General features: G+C 39.9%; 2 protein-coding genes across 3 annotated transcripts; one reads left to right on the top strand and one right to left on the bottom strand.

Annotated features, from left to right (window-relative positions):
* The first annotated feature begins 2,077 nt into the window (after positions 1–2,077).
* Positions 2,078–10,887, top strand: LOC306972620 (1-phosphatidylinositol 4,5-bisphosphate phosphodiesterase delta-1-like). Its single transcript, XM_079569285.1, has 15 exons — positions 2,078–2,107; positions 3,220–3,378; positions 3,904–4,132; positions 4,727–4,856; positions 4,929–5,157; positions 5,370–5,571; positions 5,996–6,140; positions 6,536–6,688; positions 7,608–7,760; positions 8,331–8,490; positions 8,562–8,678; positions 9,248–9,426; positions 9,513–9,645; positions 10,357–10,506; positions 10,576–10,887. The coding sequence occupies exons 2-15, from the start codon at positions 3,222–3,224 to the stop codon at positions 10,665–10,667; spliced, it is 2,229 nt and encodes a 742-aa protein (XP_079425411.1). The 5' UTR covers positions 2,078–2,107; positions 3,220–3,221; the 3' UTR covers positions 10,668–10,887.
* A 1,698-nt stretch (positions 10,888–12,585) lies between these two features.
* LOC306972132 (CTD small phosphatase-like protein) lies at positions 12,586–26,397 on the bottom strand. 2 transcript variants are annotated; one of them, XM_079568617.1, is made up of 8 exons: positions 25,943–26,397; positions 21,505–21,659; positions 21,265–21,297; positions 20,047–20,148; positions 19,019–19,075; positions 16,951–17,043; positions 16,475–16,660; positions 12,586–13,884 (listed from the first exon to the last, which is right to left on the bottom strand). In XM_079568617.1, exons 1-8 carry the CDS (start codon positions 26,016–26,018, stop codon positions 13,759–13,761), a joined length of 828 nt encoding a protein of 275 aa, XP_079424743.1. In that variant the 5' UTR covers positions 26,019–26,397; the 3' UTR covers positions 12,586–13,758. The 2 variants fall into 2 exon arrangements, with proteins under 2 accessions (XP_079424743.1, XP_079424744.1); XM_079568618.1 differs by lacking the exon at positions 21,265–21,297.
* Between the last annotated feature and the right edge of the window lie 2 nt (positions 26,398–26,399).

The following is a 26,399-nucleotide window of genomic DNA, read 5'->3' as shown; positions in this document are numbered from 1 at the left end:
ATATTTTCATAATTGAAAAATACCTCTTAAATGTACAAACAAACATGTGCTTTTGCTCTCCTAAGACATGACTGTAACTTTACCAGGAGTGGGTAGTCTGCAGCATGTCTCCATGGAGATGTGACTAAAGTCAGCTGAATTTCAGATTTAAAAAGGTTTGGAGATGTGACTAAAGTCAGCTGAATTTCAGATTTAAAAAGGTTAGGTTCTCATCCAAATCCATTCTGTGATTACCCACTGCAGTAATAGAATTTTCTGTGCGGAGTTGGTCATTAGGAGCCGGTTTTGTACTGATGGTAACAGCATAGTCCAAAATGTTACGCAGTGTGCCTTTAAAATACTGTATACTATAATCAATTAAACAATACACACTTTAGGAAAAATCAGTTGTGTTCCCCTGCTTTACTTAATGAACTATTCTATCTTTTTAAATTAGGAAAGGGAAGAGGACTCTACTGCCCCAAGATGAGACGTTGAGAGGAAAAACACCAGTAGTGAATGCAGTGGTATGAGGAAAGAGATGGCAAGTACTGACATGTGGCCTGAATTCTCTCACCATTTTGCATTGTGTAATTTAATCAGAGCTGCTTTTGATCACTGCTTGAGTGCAAAGCTGTGTCTCATATTATTTGAAAAGTTTCTACCACAAAAATTCCTCAGAAATATAATTCAACTCTTCAGTTGCCCTGCATCTGGATGGATAATCTTAAACTTGTAGCTGCAAGGGAAAGAAACAATACAGAGTAGAAATGAGCATTGGTTAATGAACCCACCCTTACACTATAGGACATAATATATTTACACTGTCACACAGGATGTTGCATGTAATTAAGAAGCAATTCTGATATGGCTCATTTGACAAGGGTGTCTCATTTGACAAGTTGAAGTTAAATCCACTTTTTAAATGCCCCCAATAAATGACAAGTAGACATCTTGAATTAGCTACCTGAAACCTGTAGCAAACTCATTTTTGTTTAGCTCCTGGGCAAGAACATTTGCATAACATTTAGATATATGGCTGACAATGTAGTTCATATTTACCACAGCAATTAGGCTTTGCGCATTGATTTACAATTTTCTATAGCCTAACATATGGTAATAGAATTTTTCACAATGTTCAGGAGACGGTCATAAATATCTCCATGTAAAACCCACAGCATTAGGCTATAGAAAAATAAAACAAAACCTTGCTTGTATCTCAAATTGCCTATACTATATGTAAGTGGTTGTCTCTTGCCCGGAAGCCCTGGACTGCTCCTGTATTAAAGCTCACTCATCCTGATGCTGACAGGGCGCCGAGGTTTAAGCCAGCTCTGAAAGGGAAGTGCTGAGAGTCACAAGAGCCATAAGCGCCACAGTGATTGCAGTACTATTATTCACCAAGGCTGGGCTGGCCATGAAAAGGAAAGTAAAAACTTCATGTAGGCTACTATCTATCTCCCTACCCTCCCTTCAGTGTAACCAATATGTTTAGAAATGACTGTGAGCTTAGTGCTTGACTCAAAAAGGTAGAACGTCTTGATCTTTAACTGTAACTTTAAAAAATAAAAAATATATATATGAATGATTAAATGACAGGAAAGGTTGCATAAACAAGTTGAATAGACCACTTGTTTTTTTAAATTCAGTTATAGTGCAAAAATATGTGTCTCCAACAAAATCACATGTTTCATATTTGCAAGAAATTGTAAGCACAAATTGGTTTATCAATTCTGACAAGTTTTGTAAAGGACCAATGTGAGAGTGATTCAGTTTTGTGCTTGTCCTCATTCCCAAATAATGGTGTAGCCCGACACCCTTTTCCCAGGCCCAGCCCATATGCTCAGGTGAATCCTCCTCCCAGTGCCTCTCGTGACATCACACGCGCAGCTCGTATGGCAGGCTTGTCAAACCGGTGTTGAAGCTCATTCCATCCAGACGCCAAATCGGATCCTACCACAGCGCTGTCGTCGGGTCAGTCAGGCGGGCATATGGAAAGAAGAAACAGCGCTGGGTAAAGAAAGGTCAATCAAAGTCAAAAGATTTTCCCCACGAAAGAGAGAGAGAGAGACAGAGAGAGAGAGAGAGAGCCAGAGAATGGAGACCAATGGGAACGACAGACAAACAGGTGGGTTGTTGATCAAGGATTGCAAATACAGCTCTTTGCACGTTCCCTTAAAGAATTGTAACTATGGAGTCGGTTTTCATCAACTATGCGTATGTAAAACAATGTGTTGTAGTCTTTTAACGCTAATTGTTGACATTAAAGTGTAAAATGATCTTAAACTACAGGGTTACGAGAGTACATCTGTAGTAGTTTGGTCAATTGTGATTAACTTTACCTTGTAAGGTGTGGTCACTCGCATCAAGAACCCATTTGACCTGGTTAGAATATAGACTTGAAGTTACCCAAACATACGAGGATAAGTCAACTGATTTTGAACGGTTTATCTTTGGGCTAATCGATGTTATGGCAGCCACATAGGACACACATCCCACAACAATACCTAAAGTAACCATGTAAATCAGAGCAGTTGCTTGTCTATGGACGACCACTACGTGGTGCACTTGTGCCACTGAAATATTCCGCCAGGCCATACTCAACATTAAATGAACTTCTACACATGTATCATGTGTCAACATGTTTATATTATATTCCCAATTAATGTGCACTGTGCACACACGAAACGGGGATTGTCACACTTTAAAACAGGCAGCAATGTTCCAATAACACTGGCGCCCATATAGGTCTAAGTTCTTTAAACAATTGCTTAAAATAAATTTAGCTAATTGGCGCCTTGCCGATATTAACCACGAGCTTACTGTTTTTGTTCTTTCAAACTAATTTGAGTATATGATTTGTAGTAATGTAATCAACATCGTATTTAACAAACCTGACTGAACTTTGACTTCAGCCATGAGAAGTAGCTACGCCTTCCTCTTTCATTTCCCTCACAACGCCTTGAGAACACACAGGATCGCTACTGTCTGCGCAGACGTGTCTGCTCCCTGAGGACATAATGAGCTGCTTAAAAAGACAACAGAGGCTAAGCAAATCTCAGGAATTACTACAACATGCTGCGAGCAAAAAAGTCATTCAAAGGAATGTTAAACTTTTAGGTATGCCGCCCTCGTGACTAAATGGGTCATGGAAGTTTAGGCCAAAGATCACCTGCATTAAGACATTTTAAAAGGTATTTTAATTTGATAATCTATTTACTGAACGTGCAAATGTTTCAGGTATGGAGGGAGATTCAGACCTGCAGTTCCTCCTTCAGGGTGGAGACCTTCTCAAAGTCCGCTCTCAGTCCTGGAAGAGGACCCGATACTTCAGGCTGCAGGAGGATTGCAAGACCATGTGGCACGAGTCCAAGAAGCCCTTCAGGAGAAACCCCACCTGTGAGTGCCACCCTGGCAGCCCACCTGCGGTTGTGCAAGGGCCAGGGCACATGCCATCGTTATGCGGTGGTTATGCATCACACACATGTACAGAACTTTTATAAGTTACCTATTAAGTGCAAAGAAATTACTTTATAATCCTAAAATGGCCAGAGCATAGGTTTGTTGAAAGTTTTTGTTATAAGACTTTGTGTTATCTCACCTCAATAAGTTCAATTGAGATGATAGCTATTGGTTTGTGTTTGTTTCAAGAGGAGTGGTTGGAAATGGCTCAGGTTAAACTTTCCCCTTGGATTGTATCCAAAAGGGCTGTCATATAGTAACACATTGATAACGGTTGATTCTGCTGGCTGACCATCTGAATTGGTGAACAATACATAAAATGCAATGTAATCGTCCGATGATTTGACTGAAATAGCTAAACTAAGCTAAGCTACCTTTGCCTAATGTACTGGGGATAGTACAGTGCTGACAATGATTCTCACGATTATGATGATATTGACATTTATTTCCATTTCTCTTCAGTTTCTCTGGAGGAGGTTGCTTCTATGCGATTGGGGCGTCAGTCTGAGGGTTTGAAAAAGTACACTGAGGAACAGGTGGATGCTCGTTGCTTCTCCATTGTCTTCAAAGGTAGACGCAAAAACCTGGATCTGATCGCCAGCTCTGAGGAGGAGGCCAAACAGTGGGTGAACAGCATTGAGAAGATGATCTCAACTATAAACAGCCTGAACCGCCAGGAGAAGACTGAGCAGTATCCACTTAAGTTATACTTCAATGTGTAATATTTGAATATGGTGTAATATGCACTTCATTTGATTTATTAGTGATTACATTTTTTATTGGTTAAGTTAAGTTATACTTTATTAATCCCCGTGGGGGATTAATAAAGGATTGAGGATGCAGGTGCAACCTGTAGGAGCAGTGAGCTGCCAGCGTTTAGGCCAGCACTCGGGGACCCATCTCCAGATGTGAAGCCGGGCTAATGGTCAGAAACACCTGGCTGGAGGATTAACCTATTGTACTTGGTTTTAGTGGTAGGGGAAACCGGAGTACCCGGAGGAAACTTACACAGACACGGGAGAACATGCAAACTCCACACAGAAAGGCCCTGTCCATGGGGGAATCGAACTTGTGACCACTTGGGACCACTAACCGCTGCGCCACCGTGCCCCCAAGTCTAGTCTACAGACAGTCCAATAAGACTGAGACAAGGTTAAGTCCTGCTTTAGCCCTCAATTTAGCCTGTAAGGTTTGTATCACACGTTTTCTGTTTTGGTTTCCTGCTTAGTGTCGGAGGTTTGAAATGCACAGTCTTTTGACAATGTTCCTTACATCAAATGCATAGTTGGATCTTCACTTGTCTGAATAAGGCAGACAAAAACAAAGATGCCAAACTGAGTGAATCTGAAGTAAAAGACTTCATGCATTTAATCAATGTTGACGTGGATGATGAATACACAGAAATGCTCTTCAAGGTAATGTCTTGATGTTTAGACTAATTTCAATTTCAATTCAAAGATTTATTCTGATCTGTTTCTTTTTCGTAGAAATGTGACACATCAAAAAGTGGATATCTTTCTGGAAAGGAGCTCCAACATTTCTACGACCTGTTGACCCATAGGGAGGAAATTGATGTAATTTATGGAGAGTACGCCAAAACTACAGGGTTCATGAATCCTGACAACCTGGTGGAGTTTTTAATGAAAGAACAGAGGGAGAAAGCATCACTGACGGATGCCCACAAGATTATTGAAGAGTGTGAGCCCGATGAAACAGGTTGGTGTATTTTGAATTTGATTTTGGATGCAAGGCTTTTATATTGCGATGTGGCTGGGAATTTTGTTCCAAGCAAAATACCAGCACCGGGTTAATCGTTTCATGTGTTGTTCTGTCTACAGTATAATGTATCCAATAAATGTCACGTCAAGTAGAGGATGACCTGTGGGTCAGTTTGCAGCATGCATGTAAAGCAACTTTTCCTGTTTCAGCTAAAGCCAAGAAGCTGCTGTCCAAAGATGGCTTCAGCATGTACCTGCACAGGCGTGAGACCTTCATCCTTAATCCCGATCACAAAGACCTGTACCAGGACATGAGCCAGCCCCTGAACAACTACTTCATCTCCTCCTCTCACAACACTTACCTCATGGAGGACCAGCTCAAGGGGCCCAGCAGCACCGAGGCCTATGTCAGGTAACAGACAATTACAGGAATAAGTTTAGTTTTATTTATTTATTTATTTATTTGATGGGGATGATGCATATTAATGAACATCTTCAACGTTTGCAATGTAAATATGCAAGATTACAGCAAAGATGCTAGTTTCCATTTGTTGCCCCCAGGCAGGTGACACAGATAAAACATAACAGTTGAAACAAGAAGATCACATTTTTAACTCATTCTTAACTTTCCTAATGCAGTTTGAACATGTCAGTTCTATGTGCACGATTGACAACTAACAAATGGCCAATTGTACGTGATTGAGAAAAATAGGCTTTATAATTAAATGCACAGTGCACAAAGGTCTTTATTCCACAGATTTTATACTGTACTGGTCTTCAAAAGAACCAAACTTTTCACACAATCACACACTGAACCATACTGGGTGTTCTCTCAGGGCTCTGCTTAAGGGCTGCCGCTGTGTGGAGCTGGACTGTTGGGACGGATCAGACAACGAGCCGGAGATCTACCATGGCTACACTCTCACCTCCAAGATCCTCTTCAAAGATGCCATCAAAGCCATCAAGGAGTACGCATTTAAGGTGCATAACTTGACAGCACCATAGGCAACGCAAGAAAAGATTATTTGTAGAACACAATACATACACAGAGCAATCCAGAGTGCTCCACAGATAAAAGGATAACTTGGATAATCAGTTACAGACACACAACCCATTCAAAGACACAACTCATTCGATTATGTTACAGTAAGGGGGAAAACACAGAAGGGCAAAACAAAAATCTTTGGGAATCAGCGTGAAGTTAAATTGCAAGTGTAGAAAAATAGTCATGCTCTAAAGTAATGTATATTGCTAAAATATTTATATTTTAGTCTAAAAAAATCTATACTTCAGGATGAAATTTACTTTAACTTTTCCTTCCATAATAAAAACTTTTTTCTAAAATCATATTTACTTGCATAACCTTTCCTTTGCAGACCTCAGACTACCCAGTGATCCTGTCTCTGGAGAACCACTGCAGCGTGGAGCAACAACAAGTCATGGCCCACCACATGAGCTCCATCCTGGGCAGTGCACTTGTCACTGAGCCTCTGGGAGAAGGCATGCCCACAACCTTCCCAGCTCCTGAGGTCTGCCTCCACTTTGTTTTGTTACTTATGATCAGACGCAGGTAGTACTCAAGTACTCAGTTACATTAACTTAAGTAACCTTTGGAAGTAACTTATCACACAGTATTTTTGACTACTTGAGTCATTTTTTTTCCTTCCCAATGTGAGATCTCTTAAAGTACAGTAAGCATACTGTAGACAGGCCATACCGCCTTTGCCATGCCCGATCCCGTCAGACCTCGGAAGCTAAGCAGTGATTGTGTGAGTGGTTGGTGGTGGTGGCTGATGTGCGCAGACTGGTTGCCTCGCTTTGCTTATCATCACCGAGTATGGAATGAATGAATAATACACAAAATTGTAAAGTGACTTTGAGCGTCTGGAAAAGCGCTATATAAGACTAATGCATTATTATCATTATCATTATCATTATCATTATCATTATCATTATCATTATCATTATCATTATTATTATTATTATTATTATTATTATTATTATTATTATAAACTCAGCCACTCAGTACTCTAATATTTTTTACATTTATTACTGTTTATTTGGGTCATTACTTTGTACTACTTCTACTAAGGCAGTGGTTCTCAACCTTTTGGAGCCGCGACCCCCATTATAACAGTTAAAGGGGTTCGGGAAAAAAACAAATGGCTAAAATAAAATTAATCAAATTACGAACATATAATGGCACTCTGGTAAAATAGCAAACACATACAATAAAATATTATAATATACGCTAATAAAAATATGTATAAGTTATCTGCACGATCTGGCGACCCCCCAAATTTGTCTCGCTACCCCCAGGTTGAGAACCACTGTACTAGGGTAAAATCATTTCAAAATAACGTTACTCTTCTGTATTTATTTTTGATACTCTACTACCTTTGACCATAATCAATTACATACTATGCAAACATCTTTGTGCAAATCTAGGAGCTAAAAGGGAAGTTCCTGATCAAAGGAAAGAGGTTAAACAAATTGGAGTCTGTCTACACTCAAGAAGCAGGCGCTGAAGACACAGACGTCACAGAGGAGGAAGAGTCCAATGATGAGGAAGAGGAGGTTGAGGAGAAGGAAAAGAGCAATGTAAGTTATTTTATTGTCAGTCGCCACATGTTAAAAAAGACATTTCAAATTACAATGAATGACATTACTTCCTATCTGTCAGTTCAAACAATACAAAGACCAAAGAGTGATGGGGGGGGGGGGGGGGGGGGGGGGTCCGTGTCTGGGCAGGGAGGGGAGGAAAATCAGTACCTGATTACCTTGGTGGATGATGGTTCAGTCAGTTGGACCTGGCTGTAGACTCTGCCATCACCTCACTGATAACAGTACACTGAAGAGACTGTGTGATGGGTGTTGGGATCACCTGTGTTTCTGAGAGCTTTGCAGATGAGACGGTTGGGCAATGGAGCCTTTCTGTGTGGAGTTTGCATATTCTCCCTGTGTCCATGCAGGTTTCCTCCGAGTGCTCCGGTTTTCCCTACCACAAAAAATTCACAGGAATTTGGTGCTGGTCACTATCTTGTTGATAGTCAGAGGAGTATGCTGAATCTGTAAAAAGTCCATTGCACTAAATATAAACTCCATCTCATTTGTATCAGGACCAAATGCATTTTTATGTTTGTATTAGTAATTTTTTGTGTGTGTGTGCAGAAGAAAAAGAAACTTAAACTAGCCAAAGAGCTGTCTGACATGGTGATCTACTGCAAGAGTGTGCACTTCAATGGTTTTGAGGATGCTAGAAACAACCTGGGCTTCTATGAGATGTCGTCTTTCAAGGAGGGAAAAGCTAAGAAGCTAGCAGCAGAGTCTGGTAAGGATGTTTGTCATTTACCCTTTATTTATTTCTTGGTTGTTGTTCAACTTTTGAGTCCGTTTCTGCAGCCAATGCTTACATTCGTCATAATGTGGACAAGTTGAGCCGTATCTATCCCGCTGGCTCCAGGACTGATTCCTCCAACTACAACCCAGTGCCCCTGTGGAACGCCGGCTGCCAGATTGGTATACAATTTTAAGAACAATCTAGTTTTACGTCAGTCACTTACTCTTCTCTTAAACTTTGTATTTGTACTTTAACTTTTATGTACTCTGGGTCTTTCAGTATCGGGAATGAATGTAATTTAACAATCCACTTTTTTATATATTGCAGATTTAGACAACAAAAATGTTTCCAAAGTGTAGCACATAAGATCATAAAAGCAATTAAAGAAATGCACAACCACTAAATAAGTGCATAAAACCCATAAATGGAAATACAATAGATTTTAAAAATCATCTTAACCTAAGAGGAAACCACTCATCCTACCTCAACCTGCGAGCAATAGACTACTACATAGACCACTTCCTGAAGCTGTAAGGAAATGGGAGCAAGCTCTGGAAGTCCTTTTCCATTGAAACATTTTAATATTATGATTTTTTTCTCAGGGGAAGTCTCACTTAGTTCATTCCAATACTTAGACGGTCAAATACAGTATCTTTATCTGGTGGTGTTTGGAGTGAAAAGTTTAAGAACCAACTGCTTTATAACGGATGCAAATAATGATCAAACTGTACATGTTTTTTCTTCTTAGTGGCCTTAAACTTTCAGACATCATGTGAGGACATGGATGTGAACCAGGGCAGATTCATGGTTAATGGAAAGACTGGGTACATCCTGAAACCGGCCTATATGAGAGACGGTGCCACAGATTTTGACCCCATCACCCTGACCAGAGGAGACTGGCTCCGGCACAAGACTCTTCATATCATGGTTGGAGACTTTCTAGAAACCTCATGTTGTCTTTAAGTAGTGTATCTTTTATTGTTAATTTCCATGCCTTTTTGCTCTATCGCCAGATTATATCCGGTCAGCAGCTTCCAAAAGTTAATAAAAAGAAGTCCTCAATTGTGGATCCTCTGGTTAAAGTAGAGATCCATGGAGTCCCTGCAGATGTGGCTACCAAAGAGACCGACGCAGTTGATAATAATGGTAAATTAATTGCAAATACACCCGGCATTCATCATCCCTTTTAACCCTACATGTTAGAGCTGCATGATTTTGGATGTACGTTCCTACCCTCACCTATGGTCATGAGATCTGGGTAATGACCGAAAGGACAAGATAGCAGATACAAACGGCTGAAATGAGTTTGGTTGGGCGCACCGTTAGATCTAGAGGAGCTCAGTTACCTGGAAGGAGCTCGGAGTAGAGTCGCTTCACGTCAAATCGGGCCAGCTGAGGTGGCTAGGGCGTCTGGCTCAGACGGCTCCTGGTCGCCTCCCTTGGGAGATGTTTCAGGCATGTCCTATTGGGAGGAGGCCTCATGGAAGACCCAGGACTCGCTGGAGGGACTATGTCTCTGAACTGGCCTGGTGTCACCTCGGGCTCCCCCAGAACAGCTGGACTGCTGCCTCCACGACCCGGCCCCGGATAAAGCGGAAGAAAATGGATTGATGGATGGTTTGGCTTGTGTCAGAAGCTTCTTCTTGCTCTTAAGGTCTACTACAATGCGTGTATATTTTCAGATCACGTTTGAACAGGTCTATCTTACGGGTTGGCGTGTTTTATATGTAATACATTTTTATATAGAGATTTTATAAATAGATTTATTTATTTTTTTAGGATTTTTGCAATCTATTCTATGGAAAAGTATATCAGTGGGACACCTTGTGGTGATTCTTTAAATATTTTCTTCTGTAGGTTTTAACCCGTCTTGGAATGAACACTTCCAGTTCGATGTGTACGTACCTGATTTGGCCCTGGTGAGATTTGTTGTGGAAGACCACGACACAACGTCTGGTAATGAATTTGTTGCTCAATACACAGTCCCCTTCAATAGTCTACAAATGGGTAAGTTAGAATATATACAGCTTAAATATCATTCATGCTTTCACTTTTCTAACCTGAAGTTGTCCGCAGGTTACAGACATGTTCCTCTGCTAAATAAGACCGGGGACGTCCTTCCATCTGCTGGACTTTTTGTTCACGTCATGGTTCTTGATGCAAGATAATATTTCTTTCTTTTTTCCATAATAGACCATGATTTTTTTTTTTTCATGTTATGATTTTTTTGTTTAATTTATTTTGCCTTATTTTCAAAAAGTCTTACTAGTTACAGTATACGCTGGCTAAAACAGACTGCGCAGCTATACTCAGGAAATGGGGTGAATGTTTTTGTACATAAACATTTGAAAGATCTTTGAATCAGAAACCAATATGCATAACCTTTTAGACCAGTAATAGACTGTTGAGTGTCTTTCAGTTCAGTTCTCATTTTTATCTATTTTGCAAGTAATGCAATGGCAATTTCCAATGAATTGACACAAATCAAAACATTGTACTGTTGAGACATGTATTTTCTTCAGCACTGTACTGTCTTTTTTATAAATGAATATTTCAATATCAACCAACTGCACCCGTTTCAATGTGTATTGTGTTACATGATTAAATATTATTTAAATTGTTATAGTAGAGTATAGTAAAGAGTACTATAGTAGACTATTAAACTATACACTCATTCTTGGGCTTAGATTGTCACCCAAATTTACTGATCAAGTCCATTTTCAATTATTTTAACTATTCAAATATTTAAAACAACATTTTACCATGACTGAAATGGTACATCCTATTTTTTACCCAACGCATTTTAGGAAACCACTGACAGCAACAGGTCATTCTTTGCATTGGTAAGTTCAGATGAACTTTGAAAGGACACACCCTTAGTACATGTTAAAGTGCAGCAACTAAAACTAGGCTATATTTACAAAGCACTTGGGAAGATCTTTGAGAAACTTGGCTTGGAAAGCTCAATACAAATGTAGGCCATTATTATCAAAGTGTTAAGAGGAAAATCACTACAACAACTTGCTCAAATGTGATTTATTGTAATAAGTCTGACAAACAAGAGTAGCTTTAAATGTAACTTACTCTTACAAAGGACAAAGTAAGGGGGAAATGACTCTTTGGCCTTGGCTTAAAATGATACATTTCACAACAAAAGACATGACAAACAGATCAAATGAAGCTTTTTTTTTTTATTATGGAAATAGACAAATAAGCTGAATAAGCTCAGGATGACAACATGCTGCCAGCTCTCAAAAGAAACCAACAAGAAGTGACAAGTGAAATGAAGGAAACTTAAAGTGAACCAGTCCCAAAAGAAAAACAATGACCTTAAACTCAAGTGTTTCTGACCTTTGGTATTAAATCAATATGAGTCGTGAAAATGTGAAAACAAAGTTTGTGCTGGTATACAAGCACACGTCCCGTGAAAGGACTACCCCTGACTGAGATTTTACCAAAGGCAAGAGAAAAAACTCTGGAGGAGGCTGGAACATCAACAGGAAACAATGAAAAGTATGCAACATGTTGAACCAAATACTGACGAGAGAAAGGTAGAAAAATATCACAATACAAACATCAGAAAGGAGACCACTGAGTTGAGAAGAGTCAAACAAATAAAACAAAAGACATTGCACTGAACCACCTTGAGCAAAACGCTCACTACCAAAATGGCAAAACAAAGTATTTCATGTATCACCAGGAGGAATAATAATTTTATGAAATGGTTTAGACTGAACTGACTTAAGCAACCAGTCCTCACATCACATGTCATTTTGTAAAATGTTGCCCAAATATTTGGCAAATCCTGCCCATCAATTTGTTCAAGGAAACAATACCTTTGATTGGCAACTCATCATAAATGTAAAAATATGAACACTGAAATTAATAGTGGTATACAGGTGGGTCTGAATTTGAACCAAGGACACACTGATGGTTTGTTGCAATGCTCCTTTTGTGATAAACACTCAAGACATACAACGATAAATACCTTCAGAGTTATTGCCGTGGTAGTGGCTAATGTTGCAGCATTCGGTTTGTGTGGCTCCTCTCAAACAGGCACTGAGGTGAAGAGCAGTTTAAACCAACCACTATCCTAAAATCCCCAACATTAACCTCATAAGAGGTACAAAAAACATGGCACTGGACCTTTTCACTGTCAGATCTGTGACCATTTTAAACAGGACACCGCTGCATCGGTGTACAACTCTGCCAAAGAAATACTCCGAGTCAAAAAGAATGGCCCAAAAGGACGTTGTAACAAAGACATACACATTGACGTGTCAAATAATATACCTATAATGTTATCCTTACCAATGGGAACAAGTGAAACCCTCAAAGACAAAATACCAGTATCCTCATTTGGCCAATAAAACAAAAAACTACTACAACAAATGCACGACAGAAAAGCAATGGCACAGTTTTATCTGAACTTTTCACTATTTCTTACTACTATCAATGGGCCATAAACTCACATCGCAAACATTGTCCTTTTCCAAATCAAATAAAATACAGCATTCCTACAAAGAGTAAAGCAGAAAGAACAAAGTAACGTCTACATAATGGCACAAGGTCACTGAGGGGAAAATACTATGAAGATGTTTACCCAGCGTTTGATGATCAACCAAAAACTAAAAAAAACTAAAGCTAAACTTTTTTTAATATAAAGAGATAGTTCTGTGTCCACTTTAAAGCATATTTTCTGTGAAAAGACTGAAGTACTCTGAAATATGCCATTTACAAAACATCTCATATAAACTACTTTCACACAAGGCACTTCATTTAGTAAGAGTCGTCACAGTCCTTACTATCACCAGAAACTGCCTGCATAGCAACGACGAGGACAAAATCTTTTAGACTTTTGTGTAGTGCCACAAAAATGTCTTGAAAATCTGTTTTCCTTTTTTGGTTTTTAAAACAAGCACTTTCCCGTTGCTAAAACTTTGTATGTTTGAAATAAAAACCAGAGTTCAATCCTCTTAGTAATTCTCACCACTCATCCTGCTCTGTTCTGGTGAGGTCAGTGACGGTGCTTCTGGGAGTTTGAGTTTCTGATGGCACTCAGAAGGCAAAGGCCAGTCTCCGAGCAGACGGGTTATGTCTGGGGTTCCACAGTGAGACTCCAGGGCTCCCCTTGTGGCAGTGACAAAAGGGGCACGTTTTGGAGGATCTGCCTGAGTCCGAGAGGTGTGGCGTAGGTTTTAGGGCACAGATGGACACAGAGGAGGGTACAGATCAGCCGTAGTGCTCGAGTCCGTCCTGCTACCTGCTCCTGAGATTCTGCAGCACGCCGTAGACCTCTTCCTCTTTGCTAAGTCCCTCAAAAAAAGGCAGCAGGTCCAGGAGCTCAGTGTCATTCATGTCGTCAAACCAGGACTGCACCGGGACCTGCACAACAGTAAATGCCATTAATATTTCTTTTATTTGATTTGCAGGGTGGCTTCAACTTTGTGCCAAGTGAAATTCAAGACTTTTGAATATCTTTTTAATGCCATCATGGTGAACTTTACCTTACTAATGTGGGCCAAATATCTATTTTGTTCCTCATTTTACAGAGTACATAAACAAATTACGTATTAATAAAACATTTTAAAATGATAAGGATGAAATGTTCAGCTAATGAAAATAATAATTTAATTAATAAGAATATTACTACTGCTACTTCCTTCCTAGTATTTTTCTTTTTGTTGACATCATACTAATGAATTCTTATTTACAATACTGGAATATAGACTATTATAGTATTTCACTGAGTCTAGAGGCGTCTCTGACATGAGAGAGAAGTGATGCCAAATCTGTGACAGATTCAAGTTTGACTAATAATATCCCCCAGGTCTTTTTAAAGAGGTTTGGACTACTATTGGCCCTTGCGTCCAAACAATAGTTAATAGTAGCCTCACCTCAGGGACTGTGCCAAAGTTTTGTAAACATGCTGTGGTTGAGCCGTTACTTAAAAAACCCAGCCTTGACTCACCTGTTCTTTCAAATTATCGGCCAATCTCTAAACTTCCCTTCTTGTTGAAGATTATAGAGAAAAGTGTTTTTGTACAACTACAAGCATTTCTTGATGCACATAGCACATTCAATGTTTTCCAGTCAGGCTATAAAGCAATGCACAGCACTGAGACTGCACTTTTAAAGGTTTTTAATGACCTGTTTTTAATGACTGATTCTGGTGATCCATGGACCCTTCAAATGACCTGGGCCATCTTAAACACCATGTTCGCTCTTCAGCCACCAGCCTTGGCGTCATTGCTGACTCTGATTTTAAACTTCACAAGCAAATCAATGCTGTTGTTAAAGCCAGCTTTTTTCACCTTCGTCTTTTAACAAAAGTTACGTTTTTTATCTTTTAAGAACTTTGAGCAAGTCGTGCACGCTTTTATTTCTACTCGTCTGGACTACTGCAATGCACTTTACACAGGCATAAATCAGAATGCTCTTTATCGCTTGCAGTTAGTCCAGAATTCTGCGGCACGGCTTTTAACAGGAACCAAAAAGTATGAGCACATCTCCCCCATTCTTGCGTCGTTGCACTGGCTTCCTGTTAATTTTAGAATTGATTTTAAGATTTTATTGTTTGTTGTTAAAGCTTTGAATGGTCTGGCCCCTCATCAGGACCTCATCCACATTTCACACCGTTGCGCACTCTGAGGTCCGAGGGCCAGCTCCAGCTTATGGTGCCTAGGACGAGCCGTAGGACTAGAGGGGACAGAGCGTTCGCAGTAGTCGGCCCTAAGCTGTGGAACGCTCTGTCCCTTCACGTCCGAACGGCCCCACCGTGGAGTGTTTTAAATCCTGTCTTAAAACCCACTTTTATTCTCTGGCTTTTAACACCATGTGAGTTGTGTGGTCCTATGTCTTTTATTTGTGTGGTTTTATCTATTTTTAAATGTTTAAATGTTTATTGTTTTTATTTTCTTGTGCAGCACTTTGGAAACTCTTGTTTATGAAATGTGCTATAGAAATAACGTTGGATTGGATAATACGATACTACAGCACAAAAACAAGACTCTCTCCTGCATTGGGCTCATTTATGCATTTGTGCCTCTGTGGTAAAAAAAAACACGTGCAGCGCGGCTCATTTCATCAATGTAAAACTTCTCTCGTTCATAGCGCTTTAATCACGGGGCTATCGTGTTTATTTTATCAGAAATGCTAAGAAAATACATAGGTTTAGGCCCCGCTGTGTTCCAGTAACTTACGTGAGTGCGGGTCCGCGGTTAACATTTCATCGTCTTTTTCTCATTTTGTTGCGATGCTAATGTTGAAGTTACTTCAATGTAAAAAGTCAAAAAACTCTTCCTTCACGGAGAGCGCCTGCACAGTGCTGTTTCCCTGGAATACTCGTCGTATTTTTCAGCTAAAACCGCGCAAAAGTCGGCCGTGGAGAGCGTATATCTGCTGCTGTAAATGTGCTGTCCTGAGTCTGCAGCAGCTCCGGGCTGCAGGACGTGCGGGGCGGCGCAGCCGAGAGAAAGGCAGCGAGCTGGAGCCGCAGATTCAATGTAATTTGAGTTTATAATTATCGGATATATACCGAATTTTGTCTTATCGGCTTTATCGGGGATGGCGCCAAAATGCCGATAAATGCCGATAATTATCGGCAGCCGATATTATCGTGCATCCCTATTTCAAATAGCACAAGTAAATCGATTCATGAATTAACATTATTGTAAAAAATATTATGTGACTAATGCACAAACAACGAAAGTTTGTTAAATGTAATGCTTTTAAGGTCTTAATCAAGTGTAATACTATCTATGTAAAACTCTGCGGCAACCCAGTAATGGAGGCAAGTGTTGATGACGTCTGTATAATCATGTAAACATTATGGTGCTTTTAAGTAACACGGGACAGCAGAGTGGCAAGCTGAGCTCTTTTAAAGATGAAACAAACTTTATCGAATGTAACGAGGACGTATGTGGATGGCTGTGTAATAAAGTATGTTTCATATATTTTTTTAAATATCACTTACAGCATTTTCAGGGTGAAAAATGTAGGAAGCAGGTGAGTTGTCAACAATAATAACATTGCTGAGTTCTCGTCCAAGTCGACTGAGGTCTTTGACATAGTTTCCTCTGTGGAAAACACAGGACTCTCTGAAGAGCCGCGCTCGAAACATGCCCCACTGGTCCAGCAGATCTGCCACAGGGTCTGCATACTGCAGTGAAGAGAATGCATTACATACAAATGTGTGAAACCAAACTTTCACAGACATACTGGCAGCTAAGGAATCCAAGATTGTCATAAAACTACACTATGACCAAATGCACAGCAGCTACTCACTTTACTTTGACACTACAGGAGCAGTAATAATTAGTCCCTTCATTTATAAACTTACCCATGTATTATTGTACAAGGGGCAAGACACAGAAAGTGAAGCAGAGTGGAGTGAAAATTAAGATAGCAATCACAGTATATTAAAGCAGATGTAAAGTGTTCCAGTCATACCTTAGCGAGGCTGGCCGTGAACAGCACACACTCAAAGAGTTCTCCCATTTTTTGAAGAAACTCATCGACATGGGGCCTTTTTAGCACATAGACCTGGAAACAAAATGTCATCTTTAACTGTAGTAAATCATGTTGTGTTTACATGTAGGTACTCTCCATTCCTGGAGCGTGGAGCGCCACCTGACTTTTACAGTAGGTAAAACCAAAGAGATGGTCTTTGACCCCAAAGGACTTATGTCACATGACCCAATCTTTATTGGCTTCAGCGAAATAGAACAATTTGAGCCCTTAAAGTATCCTGGTGTTTATGTAGACAACCTACTCAAGTGGAATGTGCATGTAGATTTTCTGTGTCGCAAACTGTCTGAGAGGCTTCATTCTGAGCGTGAGCACAAAAACAATGTCCTGGTTTTATAATGCTGTTCTGGAAAGCCTAATCAGAGACAGCATGGTTGACTGGTTCAGCCCTTACTGTCCTGTGTAAAACCAAATTGAGAAATTGGTCAGAAATGTGATGAAAATTATTGGCAGGAAAGAGTATCCTTCTTTACAAACACTCTTTGAAACCTCGGTCCTGGCACAGGCAAAAATTTCGATTACATTTTTTTTTTATTACTTTTTTTAGGTTGCCTTATGAGATCTGGCAGGGGGACTACCGGTGAAAACTAGCCTTTTGGCTAATTCGGGTACATTTACATTGTCCTAATGTTCATTAATGTACACTGTCCCACTTAAAACTAACTTTGCGTAGCTGTGTTTATGCGGCTTCGCTACCCTCACCTGAGAGCGGCTGAAATGTAAACATGGCTCTGTTAACCGGTGAAAAACGGCTAAACTACAAAGACAAGAGGCTTATCGTTGGATGGACTGGCAGATTTGACCAAACCAAAGAACAAGGACACTCATGCATCGTGTTTACTGAGTTTTTCACAGATTATCTCATGGAGGAGCAGGACTCGCGGTCCTCGGCAGTTGGACAGCGTGTTTCCCTTTATCAGTACAAAGGGCCTGACCTGTAACTTTAGGTAAGGAACATCAGTTTTGGATGTGTTTACAAAACAGGTGATGAAGCTGATGTAGCGTGAGTTTGGGGAAACTGCACTGGGCTAGCACAAGTGTTCAACTGGTCAACACGTATGTTAAACCTCGCTGTCTGGACTCTAACTAAAGCCAAATAAAATCAGAACAATTCATTTGACAGGTAAATGTTGGTTTCCTTTCTCCTTTCGCTCAATTTGATCTGCATTTGTGGGAAATGTGAAGATACAAGTGCAGAGATGTTTCTTTGCGATGGTATGAGTTAAGAGGCTGAAGCTGAATAAATGAGGATGCAAACACGAGCACCTAATTCACTCAGTTTTTCATAAAGCGCCAGGTCTGGCAGGAGAACAGCGGCTCAGGTGCTTGGGGATAGCCCCCCCCCCTCCCCTCTTCAAAGGTGACCCCACCATCTTCAAAACGCTTCTGATGCCAATGAGCTGTATATCACAAAACTGCGGGAATTTGTTGAATTTGTTTGCTGTCCGCGGTATAAAAAAAAAAAAAAACGGCACAGCCCTAATATGTTCTCTCTGTCTTTGGGCCACATTGTGGCCTTAATGTGTAACACACCACTCTGTTGTACTGTGACTGTTATGGCACAGCTATATTCCACTGTTGAAATTTTGAGCTGACTGTCATATTGTTATATATTGTTATTGCAGGAACCACAATATGGCAAGTCCAAGACAAATTTTCCTATGGGACAATAAAGTTTAACTAAACTAAACATCCAGTTATCACTGAGTAGTTCTAATAACAACTTAAAAAAACATCGGGATTAAATAAGATAATGGGGGGTCTACTTCAAAGGAAGGCCTAAGAGCATGCTTTTCTTACAAGCAACAGCGTTTTGTTTTTGAGTCCTCGCTGAATCAATGGCTGCCCTCCAGTGCAAGTAATCATGAATAGGCCAACCAGGCCACACAGCCTATCCTGGATTACTTGAACTGGATCACCGCCTCCATCTTCTGGTCGCTGCTTCAGAAATCCTGTAAATGTAGTCGACAATCACAGTGTGGCGACGTACCTGATGAACTATACCGTCAATCTCCACTGGAACAATGAAGTCTGCGTTACTTATAGGCTAAAAAACACACAGCAAAAAAGCCAGTTAATTATTTATGTAATTAACAACCTGGCCAGCAGAGGTCATGCCGGACAAATATCAAACAATGTTCTGCCTTCATGAGGAAAAACCTACAGAAACTTTTGAAATGACTATAAAGCCAAATTATTCTAATAAATATATGTCAATTTACTAATTAATGCCCCACTCCTTCCCAAGCTCCTTAAAAGACACTGAACTGAACCCCACTATTGCCCAGATATAGATTTTTAGATATCAGATTTACTTATTGTTGCACCAAAGTATGTGACCATTTCACATTTCTGTAAGTACTTCACATGTCATAAAACTTTCCCCTTTGATTTATGTAACTTTACTTCTTTTGATTTATGCAACTTTACTTCTTACTATAGGCATATATTAAGGGTGAGCGATAAGGGGGCTGAGTCAAACAACAAATGTCTTATATTTCAGACCACAATTTTGATGTTGTCTTTACACACAAGTAACTTCATATTGTATTGTCAATGTTCCAATACATCCCACTTCACTCCGAGTATGGAGGACCATGGCTGCCAAAACAATAAATATATCTATAAATAAATATAAAAATAAATAAATAAATGTACTTATTATAATAAATGCATGCATTTCTTTGAACATTTGATCATTATTTTATTTATTTATTTATTTATATATTTATTTATAGATATATTTATTGTTTTGGCAGCCACGGTCCTCCATACTAAGCATGATGGCGGTAAAGCAGTAGGGTTTGGGGAAAAGTAGACTGGACATGTTTGATGCGATTAAGCCCTGAATGCACTTAGATAATTTCCCTTCTACAAACAAAACCCTAAATGTGCTGTACGGAGCGTCACCACAAACAGTAATGCACACTTGACCGTTATTTCTCTCCTGTCGCTGTGCTGTAACCTCACTTCCCTCTATCGAACAATCTCACAGCAGACAGACGGGCCCCTCCTTACCTTAAATGAACTGTGGACGAGAGTTTCATCCAGGTCAATCACTACACACTTCTTGCCGTAATCAGAAATCATTATCTCTGGAAGGAGGTATTTGGCTGGTGGCTACAGAGATACGACAGAACAAAGCATTTCGTGAATGTCCGGGGGGAAAGTGAGGGCATTTGAGAAAGACAGAGAGAGTGCACGTTTTAAAAACATTCACACAAAAAAGGGCTGAGCAGAGGAAATGTACCATGTTGCAAACAGCTGTTGTATAGCCACTAAAAGGCAGATTATGAATGTTTCAAGCTATGGCTCTAGAAGTTATTTTTCGAAAGGCCCCACAAACAGAGCAAGAGCAGCCATCGATACCTAGTGATTTAATGAAGACGGTGTTTATTATTCCATCACCAGCATCATTAGTATTACGGATTGGCCTCTTCACATGCAACAACGCCCCATGCTGTGCCCACCATCTTGGTTGAGCCCGGCTGACATTGTGCTGTGGATCAATAATGCCTAAAAAGCTATTTCCTTGTTTGCTTCAAATCAGCAGCACGATAAGAAGCAATTAAATAAAGTAATCATGTAAATTTGCATTATAGCTTATAAGCAGAGGCTCAAGCTTGCTTCTTGTTAACTAATTTTAATGCCAGAGTAACTTTTATACAAACCACCATGTGTCACCCATGCAGCACTTTAAAGACCCTGTACCCAACGTTCCCCAGTTGCAAACCATGAGGCTAAATCAGTGTAAATTAGTGGTTGAAAATTACTCCTAACTTTCTTAAAGCATTCTTAACATGCCAATTCTTCACGTGGATGAGTACATGAGCATGTTTCACAACTTTCAGGGAGCAAAGCAGAGCGGTCAGTCAGGTAATGCCAACAAGCTACATGAACATAAACTAGGCTGCGTGAGGGCTACTCCTGGGTTTCCAAAGCTATAAATAGTTCAAAACATGATACAGACTGCGCACGGCGGCTTTTTTTGTTTTACAAATGTGTGCGAATACAATATACTGTACTGCAAGGGAGCCGAAAAGATATCACTATCAACTACTCGCAGGGTCACATTGGTGGACACATGATCATTTCTTAAAAGAAATTATCATAAAAAAATAATACTATTAAATTAAGTGTAGCTGGATATCAATGCACAGGAGCCCACACAAGCAAAAGCGGAAGCACAATCCTCTCGGCCACAAGCACAGGAAAAGGAAAAAAGGCAATACATACACTAGGGACAGGGATGACCTCGACCTGGTCACACTACAACACAGAGAGATATATACGCAAACAAAAAACAAGGGGTGGGGAGGAAAAGGTGATTTAAACACTTTACAAAAGGGAGGTTCACATTCACAAAGAAAAGTCAATGACATAAAAACACACAGGCTACAAAATGAGGTTAAAATCTCAAAAAGACTTAGAAGCCAAACATGGGGAAAAGCAGATGGGTCTGTACAGGGGGCCCACCTTTGGAGGGGACCCGTTCTCCTCGACCGGGGGAGGCAGGATGCTGGTGGTGTTGGCGGCTGGAGGCTCCACATTGTAATTGCGGAAGCAGCAGAATAACGTGCTGAAGATGCTCCGATTCCTCTGCTTTTTGAGGCTGCTTTTTGACTGGGACGCTGTGAAAAAAATAAACAAAAATAATGACTGATAGTTCATCATGTGAACAGTATCATGAACACGGGGTCAATAGATTACAGGTAATTAACCAATGTTAACCAAAGAACTTGTTCTTGTCAGTGACTTAGTTGTTCTTGTTGCATAATGGGGTCATAACTAGGCTTTTGCTTGTGTTTTAAGTTTTGAAAAGGTAACTTTGAGATGACATTTTCTGGATTTAATGAGTAGTAAACCAAAAAGTTTGGAATTTGATCTGGTGAACTGAACTGATATTATTGCAGACTTATGTTGGAATAAATTTTATATTTTCTGAATTTGTTATTCTCTTTGAACAGATAAATGAGCCTGATACATGTTGACATTGCATGTGTAAAAGTACACACATGGGTCTTGTGTGTAAACACATCTTGTCACGCCTGAAGTGAGACTTTCCAAGAGTTACAGTAAGGTTAGTCTTGGGATTGATTGCAGGATTTGGCATGAAAAGCATCAATTAAAAAAGGCCTGGAGCCTTCAGACACTATCAGTGACAGTTCTGAGTGCGCCATTTCTCATAACACAACAACTATGGAGTGGAGCCTAAATAAGACTTTTATTAATAGTGACAGTCTGAAAGCGGCACACTCCTCCTCCTTTGCCCCGTCATACTTTCTGTAACCTCATTGGCCCTCAGGTCTCCATTTTGAAAGCGTGCTTTATTTCCCTCCCAAGTTTGAGCTGGCAGGTGAGTGACTGAAGCAGCCTGGACATGCGTGAGGGGAGGAGGGAGGCCCCAAGACTCTGTGGAGGCTATACAAGGGTGCATTCCTCTCCACCCACTCGGCCCTCCGGCCTTAACACCAAGAATGCTTTGAAATAGTTGGCCAGCAAGAAAAAAAAAAGCCAAATGTAGTGCGTCTTCTTGGCATCTTTGACTTTGTCAGTCCAGCTCCAGGAAAAGTAAATTATTGATCAGTTTTACTACAATGTTACAAATGGGATGTTTCCCATGACTGTCATGTTTACTTCACAATTTCAAACAATGAATAATCATTAACACAGGCTTAATATTTGTCGGTTTGAAAGTAGATAAAGTTTAAACACTACACTTTGTATAATCATAAAGCAATAAATGAAGGTGTCACCCCTGCTTCTCCTGAAATGGATCAGAAAAGCGGTATTTTTATAAACAGTCATACAGACATCCCTCAGCCCACACACTTCTCTCCTGAGGCGTTCCCAGCCCACCCAAGACAAACATAGCCACTCCAGCTTGTCAGAAGCACTGAGCTGGCTGTGCTCTTAGCTGGCTGTGCTCAAAGTGGAGGAGCGGTGGCTCTACACAGAGCTCCACTTGGGTTCCTGAGTTCTTCACTCTATTAGTAACAGAGTACCTATTCACCAAGCAGAAAACTCATTACGACCATTTCGCTTATATCCTGAATCTTGTCCTTTCAGTTATCACCCAGAGCTCATGGCCGACCGAGAGGCAAAAGGTTGATGAGTGTTTCCTCTTTTGACTTTACTACAGACAAAACAGACAAATGACAGCAACCTCAAAACCTTTGACACTTCAGACCCTACACTTCCTCCCGTTATTCAAATCTTTTGTTCATTTAATGGTAATAAAATACAATTCTAATTTCCACAGAACATGCATTTGCTGTACAAATCATATTTCTTAATAAAATCACTGTTAACTTATTCTACTTATTTACTAATTTTATTCTAAATTTGCCTGGATAATTTTTGGTTGTAATGTTATTATTATTTGTTATTATTGCAGAGTGCCCTCATGTTTGATACAGCATTTGAGACAGACACGTGACTCGTACTTCTAATCACTTTCTATAATTATAGCCAATCCAATTACATTACTTAAACAAATTATTACAAGAACTAAAAATAACGCATCTCGATTAAAGCTGTATACTCGATAGTTGTTGCTGTCAAATAAAACACAATACAAAATGTTTATCCAGCGCAAACAACCACTGAACAATTTGCTTGTTCACACAATAGGTTTTGTTTATTAATTGTAATACATGTTGGTGCAACTATTTTAAAGTTAAGCCGCAAGTAACAGTGCCTTCCATCTAAAACAAAGGGCATTCACAGAGCATTGCATGTGGGGGTAAAAATAGCCTTCTAACGAGGGGCTCCATAAATTACTTTTACTCTGTTTAATGGGAAGCTTCATATTGTGACACTGAGGTTAAATAAGGACATGACCTATTTCCTTTTAGTATCAGTTTCAATTCAGAAACATAAGCTTCAGTTCTCTAGTTGATGTTTATCATCTATGAAGTACAGCCTACAGAGTTTCAAATAGTTTTAGCTAGTTTCCATAAAGTAATTGTGAATTATATGTTTTACACGTGAGTGCTAAGAGATGAAGGAATATATAATAATAGCCATTGTCATCTTTGTGAAAGTTATACTTGCTCTGAGGTCACAGTGGTGGCCAGTGGCTCTATATTTAGGTGAAGGCTTGGTGTTTAAACAGGACACACATGTCATAAGGCAAAAGGCAGTGCCACACTGGAAGCAAAGGTGGCTACAGTCTGTCCAGACAAACTGGAGCCTGGACAAGTACCATCACCTGTGAAACTCACAAGTCACTCACAAGCATATCTAAACACAAAAATACGGTTGCACAATCAAATCAAATAAAAAAAATGCAGAACATACAACTGTGCAAAGGTTCAGTTTTAGTCAGTTGTTTTTGTCCTGATTTTGTATTGTGTTGCATGAGACTTGTACTTTTAGGAAAGATAGGAAAGATATTTTATTTTGTACTGTATCTTTTTGTTTCTTTACAACATAAAGGTTAATTGTTGCCTATGCCCTAATAGCGATTATTCATGAAGCCTCTGGTTGAAATTGTTTAAAAAAAAATAACACAATATTGTTATACATAAATATTGTTCTTCTAATAAGAACATTGTGCAGCAGCCCTACGGAAAACCAGGGAAAATCAAATTAAACAACATCATTCAGTGCATCTTAATTGATGAAACGTATATCATAGGAGCGTAATCACAGATTTAACTTGAGGGAACACTGGAGGGATTGACAACAGCAAAAGAGCCATTAAAGTCAAGTATCAATGCATGTTAGTCAACTGTAGTGATTACTGTATTCCTGTATAATCCGCTTCTTGCAAGCAGATTGTATTGTGTAATCTGCTCGCAGCCTGTTTTAAACCTTCGAGAGATTATCAGAAATGAATGAAAATCAAGGCATTCTTTCAACCTTTTTCTTCACTACAGTGGTATAGTGTCTGTTCCAAACTCTGATTTATCATAAAAAGAAAAGATGTCAATTTGAAAGTATAAGTGGTTATTCATAAGTAAGAAGGGAAAATAAAAAAGAATAATTATAATGAACTGCGACGGCGCGTATAATACAAATATAGAAATGTAATAGACTTACATTTCTATTATGCCATCCAGATTCCATGGACGATTTAATCCTGTAAAACATGTTTCTTCTCCAAATTCTAAACTTTAAGGGCCAGAGAGTATTTGGTGCTGAGAGGGAATTGTATTGTTGCACTTGAAGCTCTCATATTACTGTAGTGTGAGGTGTATGGCTTGACTCTGACACAGTTACGGGTTTCTGGGCTGGAGTGACCCAGAACCTGTCAAAGAACCTCAGAAAATGTCTATGAATGGACTGGACATTGGCTCTCTAGTACAGGGTATTCAGGTGTGACTTGGGATACATTTTCACCATCAACAATACAATCCACGGATGACAGGATTTGTGTATAATGAATGTGTAAATCTGACAATGAGGTTGTTTTTTCCCCCCCGTATATTAACACTCTCCTTTGTATTGAAAACTACAGATGCCTGAGAATGCAAACAAACAGATGCACTGCAGTGAATTTGACAGTTTGCGTCGGCTGAAAGTTACTTGATCAAAAGCACTCACTCAAGCACAGATGAGTCGACGGTGATTTAACTATCAAATAGCACGTTTGCAAAAAGAACAACCAAAAGTTCGGACTTCGCAGATCCCTCAGCACACAAACAAAATAAAACAAAGCGCTCTTACTACAACATGCGCTTTGCAGATTTTCATAACACACGAGTCCAAAGGGCCGCGCATATAAACTTGTTGCGTAACAAAGTTTAAAACTAAAGATGTGCGTTGCTTTAGGTTTAAAACTAACCTTTATAGGCGCTGATCCGTGTCTTGTTCTAAAGATGCGGCTAACAAACGCGAGCTAACATTGGTAGAGAAAGTGACTAGCACGCTACCAGCGGGGAAACTAGTTTATTTAGTGTACTCTTACCTTTATCTTGATTAAAAGATAGTATTTCCTCCTCCTTCGGATTGGAAACCTGGGTTATTATGGACATGTGGTCCATTTAGGCGGGTGAATTTTGCAGCTTTGTTTCCCAGAGGGTATCCGTGCTAGCGAGCTGTTCGTGTGCTAACGTTAGCTTCGTTAAAGATGGGGATGAGCAGCTCGGAGCGAGGCGCCGCCGTGCGTCACCGTCTGTCCGCGGCGCAGTGTTGTTGTGGCAGCGGTGTTAGCCAGCCAGCTAGCACAGTGGTGGGTGAAAGCCAGGCAGTGAATGTCATTTATGGCCAGTCGTAATTCAGAATACATGCAAACTACTTAATTATGATCAAAAGTGAAGTGCAACTGCAACTTAAAGAATAAACTACGCTGCATAGACCCTTAGCTGAAGTTAGCAACTAGCCTTGTTAGCACGTTTGTGGTAGCCGTAAAAATTAGACATGTA

Source organism: Gobius niger, assembly GCF_951799975.1.
Source record: "Gobius niger genome assembly, chromosome: 13".
Taxonomy (NCBI): domain Eukaryota; kingdom Metazoa; phylum Chordata; class Actinopteri; order Gobiiformes; family Gobiidae; genus Gobius; species Gobius niger.
The sequence above is the reverse complement of the archived record's forward strand: the minus strand, read 5'-3'. Positions and strand labels throughout refer to the sequence as shown.

Excerpts from the sequence above, each read along its gene's own strand:
- LOC306972132 (XM_079568617.1), bottom strand. The coding sequence starts at position 26,018 with ATGGACCACATGTCCATAATAACCCAGGTTTCCAATCCGAAGGAGGAG. Across the intron at positions 17,044-19,018 it reads TTGACGGTATAGTTCATCAG|GTCTATGTGCTAAAAAGGCC; the intron begins GTACGTCGCCAC and ends TTTTGTTTCCAG. Across the intron at positions 16,661-16,950 it reads TCACGGCCAGCCTCGCTAAG|TATGCAGACCCTGTGGCAGA; the intron begins GTATGACTGGAA and ends TCTTCACTGCAG.
- LOC306972620 (XM_079569285.1), top strand. The coding sequence starts at position 3,222 with ATGGAGGGAGATTCAGACCTGCAGTTCCTCCTTCAGGGTGGAGACCTT. Across the intron at positions 4,133-4,726 it reads CGCCAGGAGAAGACTGAGCA|TTGGATCTTCACTTGTCTGA; the intron begins GTATCCACTTAA and ends TCAAATGCATAG. Across the intron at positions 8,491-8,561 it reads GAAGCTAGCAGCAGAGTCTG|CCAATGCTTACATTCGTCAT; the intron begins GTAAGGATGTTT and ends CCGTTTCTGCAG.